We start from the raw sequence: 9,866 nt of genomic DNA on the forward strand, positions 1-9,866 counted from the left end.
GTCTGGAGACAGGCATTATTTTGGGTACTTACCTCGGGTATGCACAATATCGTGAGTGGTGTCTTGACACGGAAGTTTTCGGAGTCTTGTGGGTAAAGTGTGCAACCTCTACATAGTGTAAATTTATTCAACTAGCTATGTCCACGGTCATGAACAGTTTGTGGTCCTTCTTAGACTATGTCCAGATGTTTTCACAAACTTGGCGTGTGTGTGTGAGAGAGAAAGATGATAGTGTGAAAAAGATGATGCTTGACCTGAGTCACATGACTTCACATGATAAATGAACATGAGATGTTCAACCCCTGCTTATGATGATACCCGTAGCTTGTTTGTATGGATATCCGCAACATGTTGATGCATGCTTTGCAAGTTGATTTAACATGTCATGGCACTCAAAATTAGATTTTTGCAACTTACCTACTTAGTGCTATATCATGCATTGTTATTACCTTGTTACAAACATGGATTGCTTACGAGTACATTTAAAGTATTCATTGGCTTGCCACTAGTTATTTAATTGGCCATGCATGGAAAAATGGGAGTATGGTGAAGAGTTTGTTGGCGACGAACATGCAAATTAGGACGCTTCCGAGTCAGAATGTATATAAGGTTAAGGCAGATGTCATGGGTTCACGCTTTTGTTCAAGATTTTCGCTACTAGTTATGTTTTATGCGTTGGCCTTCAAGGCCCTATCTATGTAAGGCTTGACCTTAATGGTCTTTATTTGTATCATACTGTATGTATGAAACATTGATCCCTCGGATCATTCTACACGTGCATTCGGTTATCGGGACTTATGAGTCAGGGTCTCCACAGGGGTCGGCGTGGAAGTCAGAGTTTCTGCTCCGGATTTCCAAGGTGTCGTCCCAGGCTGCTTGGGTGGCGGGGTCGTTGACTAGTTCAGCACGTGGCCTCGGGGGTCGGTGTGTGCGTTTGATGTGGTTTGTAAGTCGGAGCGACAACTTCTGATCCTGCTGTAGGGTGTCGACTCTGGTTGCTTGGATAGTAGGGTCATCGGTTTGTTTGGTATGCGGCCACAAGGCTCATGTGTAGGTGTTCTTAAGGTTAGCAAGCCGTAGAGGCGGTTCTTGGTCGCGTGGTGGGGTGTCGACTATGATTGTTTGGATGATTGAGTTATCGACTCATTTGAGATGCAACCTCGGAACTAACGTGTGTGATTATGTATCGATTTTCGGACGGGTTTGCTTAGGCTGGTCATAATGGGAGTATCATATAGTAGTATCATGCATATGATATTATTGTATGATACTACCTCCATAATGCATAGTATCATAAAGTAGTATCATAGATGACCTCATTTATTGAGATGCATGACACATAGTAGCATAACATTTTACATGTTACGGTATCTACCTATGTTACTCTAACCCGTCTCTCTTCTTTAATTGTCTGTCACATCAGCATGTTTGTAGATACCGTAACATGTAAAATGTTATGCTACTATATATCATGCATGTCAATAATAAGGTTATCCATGATACTAATTTATAATACTATGCATTATAAAGGTAATATCATACAATAACATCAGCCTTACTTCCGTTATGGCAAGGCTTATCAATTCTTTTGGCGCACATGGGTTTGGAATTAGCTTTGTCTACATGTACAGGCTTGAGTTTTTTCACTGTTCTGACCTTACAGGTAAACATGAGCACAAAATGAACTCATTCTGAAAATATTTGCGGATCTGGCCCTTTTTAGATACGTCAGAGTCTGTAGTGTTGCTGCTGCACGTAGAAACACCAGTCTACCTATACAACAACGCCAAGGCACATGGCATTGCAACCTATATAGCAACATCAAGGCGCATGGCGTCAACCTATAATATTATTCCTCTCTCTCTCTCCTCAAGCTACATGCATGCATGCCTTACTAGCTAAGCCAACCATAGGGTGAGAGAGGGATGCATGCATGCCGTACTAGCTAAGCCAGCCATGACGTGGTTGGAAACGCCATAATCAATGGGGTTTGACTATAACGCAGATTGGCTAGACTGACGTCTGAATGTGTATTAAAAACGTTATTATAGACTGACGTTTTTACATGAAACAATAATGTCATGGGCTTCTAAAAGTGTCAGATCATGAATCTTTTCGAACCGAGTTCATTTTATGAATTCTTTTCTTGTGGGTCAAAACATTGATTTTGTCCTATGGGCTTCGCGAAGGTACGGACGCGTGGGTGACAAGGCGTGTCCTCTTTCTACGTGGCGGACAGTGCGAGCTCCGCCTGCTACGTGTCCTGCCCGCGGGCTCTATCCGTATGGTAGCCGCAGCTTATAAATATTTCCTGTTCCAAGCTCCTTGCAGCAAGCAGCTGATCCGAGCTAACCATTAGGCAAAAGCGAACTTTCTTTTCTTTTCCCAAGAGATCTCCGTTCGTGTCTGTACTCAAGTGTTTGTTCGAGCCATCAGCCATGGCCTCCAACCAGGACAAGGCGAGCTACCGCGCCGGCGAGGCCAAGGCCCACACCGAGGTGACCATCTCGACGGATCCTCTTCACGTAGCTGCCGTCGTACGTAAACACGCTCCGTGTTCGGTCTCCTGAAATGTTCCCGTCGTTGTGGTGTGGTTGCAGGAGAAGGCCGGACAGGTGACCGGCGCGGCCAAGGACAAGGCGTACGAGGCCAAGGACCGGGCGTCGGGCGCGGCGGGGCAGGCGACGGGGAAGGGGCAGGGCGCTGCGGAGGCCACGAAGCAGAAGGCCGGCGAGGCGGGGCAGAAGACGTCCGAGACGGCGCAGGCCGCCAAGGACCGGGCCGCCGAGGGCAAGGACGAGGCCGGCAGCTACCTCGGCCGCACGGCCGAGGCCGCCAAGCAGAAGGCCTCCGAGGCGACGGGGTACACGCAGGACAGGGCCTCCGACGCGGCGCAGTACACCAAGGACTCCGCCGTCGCCGGCAAGGACAAGACCGGCAGCGTCCTCGGTCAGGTCAGTGCGTCAGCCACTTACACTTGTCAAAGACGGCATTGTGTAGATCATTCTCTTTGTGCTGCTGCTGCGTATGCTGAACTTGGTTACTGTGTAGGCCGGCGAGCAGGTGAAGAACGCGGTGGTCGGCGCTAAGGACGCGGTGGCGAACACGCTGGGGATGGGGGGAGATAACACCACCGAGACGGTCACCAAGAGTCGTCACTAGATATACCTCTCGCGGTTGCATATATATGCTTTTATTTCCTTCAGTTCCTGGAGCTCCAGATTCCTGTGGCGTGTCCGAGTCTGTCTGTGTGTGTCACTCATGGTCGGGTGAGGATGTCTCACTGACGAGTATCTTGGTGTTCAGAGTTCTCGTTTTAAGTTCAGCAATGGTGTAATAATAACTAATAACGATAATATAGCTATTTCGTCCTTAAAGCGTACAGGCTATGGTCATGATTTTTGTTTTTAGGAAAAATGAGACCAATCTAAGGGTCTTTGGGTTAACCCTTGTTGGCTTTTATTTATACTAGTACAAAAGCCCGTGCGTTGTAACGGACTTTGTTACATGTCTTATGACTACAACTATTTTTCCGTCTTCGTTTGTCAAATGTACATGTGTTACAATTAAATAAAAAAAATCTTTACACTCCTACGGTTTTCGTCTCGTATACTCTCTTTGGAGAGAAAAAATGGCCAGCTTAATTTATGAAGCAAGTTAAATACATCAACAGGTTATTAACACCTTTTATTATGCTCATGAGTGTTTCATATATTTTCATTTTAATTACTTACTCCGTTTTTAAATTTATGCACCATATATTTAGATTTGTGCGTGGAACAACCCTTAAAAGCGTTCCCCAATTCTGTGTTTTATTAATATAAAAAATATGCTTAATAGAAAAAATAACAAAATAAGCTTATGTGGAATTGAATCGAGGACTATGGATTAAAGGGTTGAGCTCTAGCCAAATCTACAAATATGCTAATGGTAAATTTGTAGTCCGCTGGTTAATAACCATAATAAAGCATAGCGACTTTACAAAGGAAAAATGAAACGTTGGGTTAATTACACTTTATTTATTTATTCTTATTTCTTTTTTCCATTGTAGGTTTTATTGGTTCTTTATTACATTTTGTTTTCTGTATGTTTCTTACTTTTGTTGTTTTTTCTTGTTTTTGCACTGGTATTCCTCGGGTTAATCACTGAATTTTTTATTTTTACCGGTTTTGTGTTTCTTTGTTAGTTTTTATTTATTTATTTTCTTCTTATTTCGTACATTTTTGGTTTTCATTGATTTTTTTTCCTTCTTACTTTATTCTTTCTCTGTTTTCACTATTTTTTATTATTGCTATGTTTATCATTTGAAAACATAATCCAATAAACCAAGGAAGAGACAATCATCATATATATAGAAGCATCTCAAGAAAAAGAGATGCCCACCAATAAATAATTGAATCTAATTTGTGAAATATTGGCAGCAAATGTAGAATATTGATATTTGGTACTTCATATGACAATGAGAAAATAAACCACTCCTATAAACTCTTTTATTCTCGTTATTGTACACATGCTTAGCTAATGTTCAGGTTTTTAGGATAAATCATAAATAACCATAACCATGGTAACAATCAAGGTTATTGGGTTTATTCTGCCTACCCTTCGAGATAAAGGCAAAAAAATGGAACATGTTCTGTGGATCTGTGCACATCAAACTTTGCAATGTGTGGTACATAAAGGACAATTTAGAATATACATATATCTTGATACCTGATTGTTACATGCTTTCTCATCTCCCATGTGCACTCTACATAACATATGCATACATTACAGGCTTCAATCGTTCATGAATTTCTTCATCAATTTAACATTATCACAGAGTAAGTCAAACTTGTGACCCAGCATGTTAAGCACTGCCACAGGGAAACAAATTCTAATAGCAAACAGTGAAACTCCCCAAAACTGTCAGCTTGCTGAAATATATCTCTATTTCCTCTGTTGGTTAATCTTTGGATTCTGACTCACCCTTGCATTCCTCACGAAGACAGGTCATATCCTTCTTTAATATTCAAGTCTAATAAGAGCAGGTCCTCAGTTTTCGGGGTGCATTTGTCATTCTTCGCCTCCTGACTTCGTACACGATAGAGCTGAAAATCCAAATTATTATCATGAAGATTGTCATCAGATATAGCTTTCACCAACTGTTCACTGCTTTCTTCATACACATGTGTTCCATTGTCCGACAAGCCCGGAAGGTCTAGGTTAAAGTTTGTAAGCTGGGATCTGGCATTTTCTAGGCCAGCAGATCCATTTGCATCAAAGGAAATGTTTTCTTGAGCTTTCTCTAGTGTTTCCTTTAAATATCTCCCTTGAGCCTCTATTCGCATCTACAGCTTCTTCTGCACCTGATCACAGAAATAAGCATTTTTTTAGGCTGATACAAGCATTTTTAACCTATATGGTACAAAGTTTGGTAGTATAAGCAGTGATGCACAACTTTTCTAACCTCAAGTTGTTCACACAGTTCTCTTTGGACTTGAATTTCATACCTGAGGGTGTCCTCAAGCGGCATTTCTTTGATTCACATAAGAAATGTTTTGAGAATGGTTAGTTAAATCATCATGCACTCTCAACTGATGAAAAAGGCACATAGAAGACACATGACAGTAAGTAATCAGTAGGATTCCGTCTTTGTGACTCTATATAAGGAACTTTGCATATATACTTTTGGAAGGGCAAAATTAATCACAACCAAGAAAAGCTAATGATTGCTACTAACTTGTATAACTACTAATCAGATCTCACTTTTCAGTTATACTTGAGTATCTCTAGTACCAATGCCGGTTTAAGTTATGTCCTGCAGGCAAAAACAATAGTGCTTGATTTCTATATATGCCTCGTGATCATTGAGGAGTTAGCTCTAGCACATGATACCTTAGCAGTATTTTGTTGACCATACTTAACAAATGCATTGGGACAGCAAGCATCTTCGAAGAAACTCGTTATATACTGTTAGTGGTAACTGACGATGTTTTTTACAACCTATTGCAGTAAACAAAAAAAGGGCATTTCAATCGCAGATAGGTCCAGGGGGAGAGGAGAAATGTGTAGCTAGTTACCTTACGGCGTCGCATCTAGCAGGAACAACAAGAGGCGCACCGATTTGAAAGTTGATGTCCTGCGTGGTATAGTGTGATAAAAGCAGAGATGGCAGGTTTGGACTTTAGAAGGAGAAACGTTGGCTTGACTGCATCTTGATGCTGACTGTAATTAACATTTGTAAGGTATGTATGTGTGTATGTACCTCCGCTGTTGGCCAATTCCAGGTTTGTGGATTTCTTGTTGTGCTTTCGCAGCCATTTCTGATAAGATAAAACAAGCATCGCTATGTTAATTTGAACTAAAACCACGACACTTATTTTGGATCGGAAGGAGCAAGTAGTACACCACTGGACTGGACTGCGAAAGAGAAGAGAAGACAAGAGCAGGAGTGGAGCAGTTTCTGAACAAACGTGAAGGTGGCTTTTGAGGTGGTACAGAGTGAGGCCTTTCATGGCCATCAGCCTCAGCACTGCCTTGGGCGTTGCCTCTGTTGCAGGTCGAAATTAACAGAGTCAGTATGGAACGAAAGTCCGTTGCCTGTGAGGGATCACCAGGTTGCTCTGTGCCGTGACGAGCAAGGGAAAGAAGACTTGTAGATCCCCTCCTCTACTCACCGTGGTGGCGATTTGAGCCGGACGGTGCTTCACTTTTGTTGTTGGCTTCCTGGGGAGGTGAAGCCGCTGTTGACATCGCGCCCGAGCGACGGGATTTAGCGATCCGGTCCTCGCGAGAGGCGGATGCGCCATAGGGGAGTTGAGGAGGGAGTGGTAGAAATCTTACCAGAACCTGCAGCGGTGGAGTCCATCGACGGGAAGGGCACACCAGCGTTGACAGGTAGACATCTCGGGCGGCCTAACGTCGCCGAGGTAGGCGAGGGCCACCGGGGGATCTGTGGTGCACGGCGGCACTTTGGACGGCCCGGGGCGCGACGAGCGGCGGCTGTTGGCCATCGGAGGCCCGTGGTCGTCGGAGGCGCGACATAGCTGGGGGTGGCCCTATCCCCAGAGTAAAGAAACCGCCGACAACTGTGACATCCTCGACTTTTGCTACAGTAGTGATTGTAATTAAGCTACAGTGATCAACCGCTAATGATGCCATGTCATCGAATTTTCATCTCAGACCCGCGTTGATTCGAGTTTGTCCGGATTCCAAATTTGAAAACAAAAGTAAAGTACTTTATAAGTTCATTACAAATTTTAAAAGATTATGTTTATGAAAGAAAGAATTAAAATTATGTATAATAAATTGTAAAAGAAAGTATAATAAAAGAAAGTATTTAAAAAGAAAAATCAAATAGTAAAATAAATAATGAAAGAAAGAAATAATAGAAAAGGGAAAAAGAAAACAAAATAAAACAAAACAAAGCAACAAAAAAAAAGCAACCCCCACCCCCTGGCCGAGCTGGGCCAAAGGGCCTAGCTGGCCAGCCCACCTCGCCCCACCCCCACCCAAACCCTAGAGGCCCCCCTGGCGGCAGGCCAGCCTCCCCTCTCTCCCTCCCCTCCCTCTTAGCGCCGCCAGCGCCTCCCACACCTCCCTCCCGGTTCCCCCCACCCCCACGAGAGCCCCCACCCCCCACGCGCTCTCTCTCTCTCTCTCTCGTAACCCTCTCCCATGCCAGACCCCCCTGGTTCGCCCCCTCTCCATCCCCACGACCCCTCCCACCTCGGCTCCCCTCCCTGGCCGGCGGCCTCTCCTCCTCCCGCCGGCAGCCCCCCTCACGGCCTCCCCTGCCTCCCTGTCCGGCGAGACCCCTCCCTGGCCGACGCGCCACCTCCTCCCGCCGGCAGCCCCCTCACGCCCCTCCTCCTTCCCGCGGCGAGCCCCGACCCCCCTCGGTCCTTCTTCCCGTGGCGAGCCCCGGCCCCCGTCGGCCTTCTCCCGCTCGGTCCGGGAGGGACCGGGCAGGGAGACGTCATCACCTCGCCGGATCCGGCCGGCTCCCCCTCGCCGGCACGTCACCACCATCATCACCGTCCCCTTCACCACCGGAACCACGCCGTCTCCTCGCCCCTTCCCGCGAACTCCGGCTTCACCGGCCCGTCTCGTCACCGTCGGTGAGCCCCTCCTCGGGCTCCTCCCACCATGTCGATCTCCTCACCGCCCCGGTTCCGTTCCGGCAAACGGGGCCTCGATCCGTCGACGGTAGACTCCGGTAGGAAGGATTGAATATTTGGCTCCTCTAGGTTGAGTTGGAGCACAAAGAGTTCTGTGTCTTTGTGTTAACAGAGAGGGAGATGAGAGTTTTGAGAGAAAATAAAAAAAAAATGATGTATTAGATGCGTATGTATGTATGTATGTATGTATGTATGAGATGTGATGTATGTATTTGCGTATATGGATATTTAGAGGAATACGGTATTTGCACGGTTAGGTATCTAATAAAAAAGATGAGTAAATGGCCTTAGGCCACTTACCGGTGGGGCCAACGCACCCGATGTCTATGACAGGGAGGCCCCACGCGATAATTAAAAATAATAATTAAAAATAATGTTTTTATTAAATGAATAAATAAATAGATATAATAATTAATTAATGAGTTAATGAATTAGTTAAATAGATATATTAGTTAAATTAATTAATTAGAATAATTAGAGTATGACACGTGGGTCCCCCACTAAATTAATCTGATTAATTAATAATTAATCTTAAATAAAACTTGTGCCTATGACGTTCGGGACCCGCTGGTCAGTTGACGAGTCAAATGTTGATGTCAGCATGACATCGCGATGATGTCATAATAGGATTTTATTAAATCATTTAAATCTGTTTTTAATTCCTAAATAATTAATAAATTTTTGAAAATTAATATTAAATAATCCGTAAGTCAGATCAAAATAATTTCAACATGAAAGTTGATCAGCAAAACGAGACGAACCCGGATACACGGTCCGTTCGTCTGTCACGCGTCCCTAGCATAGCAAACATGGAACTTTTCTATCGTTTCCAGTATAACCGGTAGTAGCCCGAGACCCGGAAAATATCGTCAGATATTCTTCCGACCCGTCTATGACGGATGTTGCTGCGTTAGTTCATGTCTAGCCTTCATCTTGCCATGTCATGCTTTGTGTTGCATCGGTGCTATTATTTATTGTTTCTTCCCCCTCTTCTTACCGGTAGACCCCGAGACTGACGCTGCTGCCGGGTACATCTACGACCCTGCCGATCAGTCCTTTGCCGCAGAGCAGCAAGGCAAGCAAACTCCCCTTGATCATTCCTATATCGCCTATGTCTTTCTTCCTACTGCTTCCATTAGTATTTTGCTACTGTTGTAGTTAGCTCCTATATCTGATGCATAGCCTGTTTTTTGATGAACTGCTACTTTCAGTTCTGTACTTTAAATATGCTTAGTATAGGTGGAGCAGTCATCCCCTCTGACCCCGTAGTTCAGTTGCCCCGCTTGTTTTCAAATCTCGATCTTTGATCGACGAGCCAGACCCGACACAGCACATTCACCCCCTTCGTTGTACGATGCTACAGAGATACTATCGGGTACCGAGGGTGACACCTCGCTAAGTACTCCTGAGGATATCTCTGTAGTATAGCTAGTCGGTCGTGGTTATCGAGGGTGATTCCTCTTTCACCATTCCCGATGACGCCTCTGTCGTGCAACCCCGCGAGTGTGGGACCCCCGAGGGTGATTCCTCTAAGCCCACCTTGACGGGTACATCGTTCGGAATCCAACGAGGGTGATACCTCGGATCCCCCCCGATGTTACGACCACACAGTTACTCGACCATGTTACTGGGATCATTGGTGATTAGTTGTAAGACGGGTGGATTCCCGTGAGACTGTGTTGTTGGCCTAATTAAAATGCTAATGGA

The 9,866-nt window shown here is 44.9% G+C and overlaps 2 protein-coding genes across 2 annotated transcripts; one reads left to right on the forward strand and one right to left on the reverse strand.

The window, feature by feature from the left end:
• The first annotated feature begins 2,315 nt into the window (after window positions 1–2,315).
• LOC123411867 (late embryogenesis abundant protein 19-like) lies at window positions 2,316–3,377 on the forward strand. Its single transcript, XM_045104828.1, has 3 exons — window positions 2,316–2,498; window positions 2,601–2,954; window positions 3,052–3,377. The coding sequence occupies exons 1-3, from the start codon at window positions 2,439–2,441 to the stop codon at window positions 3,160–3,162; spliced, it is 525 nt and encodes a 174-aa protein (XP_044960763.1). The 5' UTR covers window positions 2,316–2,438; the 3' UTR covers window positions 3,163–3,377.
• Window positions 3,378–5,926: 2,549 nt separating this feature from the next.
• On the reverse strand, window positions 5,927–7,041 carry LOC123411876. Its single transcript, XM_045104837.1, has 2 exons — window positions 6,657–7,041; window positions 5,927–6,529 (listed from the first exon to the last, which is right to left on the reverse strand). The coding sequence occupies exons 1-2, from the start codon at window positions 6,730–6,732 to the stop codon at window positions 6,075–6,077; spliced, it is 531 nt and encodes a 176-aa protein (XP_044960772.1). The 5' UTR covers window positions 6,733–7,041; the 3' UTR covers window positions 5,927–6,074.
• Between the last annotated feature and the right edge of the window lie 2,825 nt (window positions 7,042–9,866).

This window comes from Hordeum vulgare, chromosome 1H (genome assembly GCF_904849725.1).
Source record: "Hordeum vulgare subsp. vulgare chromosome 1H, MorexV3_pseudomolecules_assembly, whole genome shotgun sequence".
Classification (NCBI taxonomy): Eukaryota; Viridiplantae; Streptophyta; class Magnoliopsida; order Poales; family Poaceae; genus Hordeum; species Hordeum vulgare.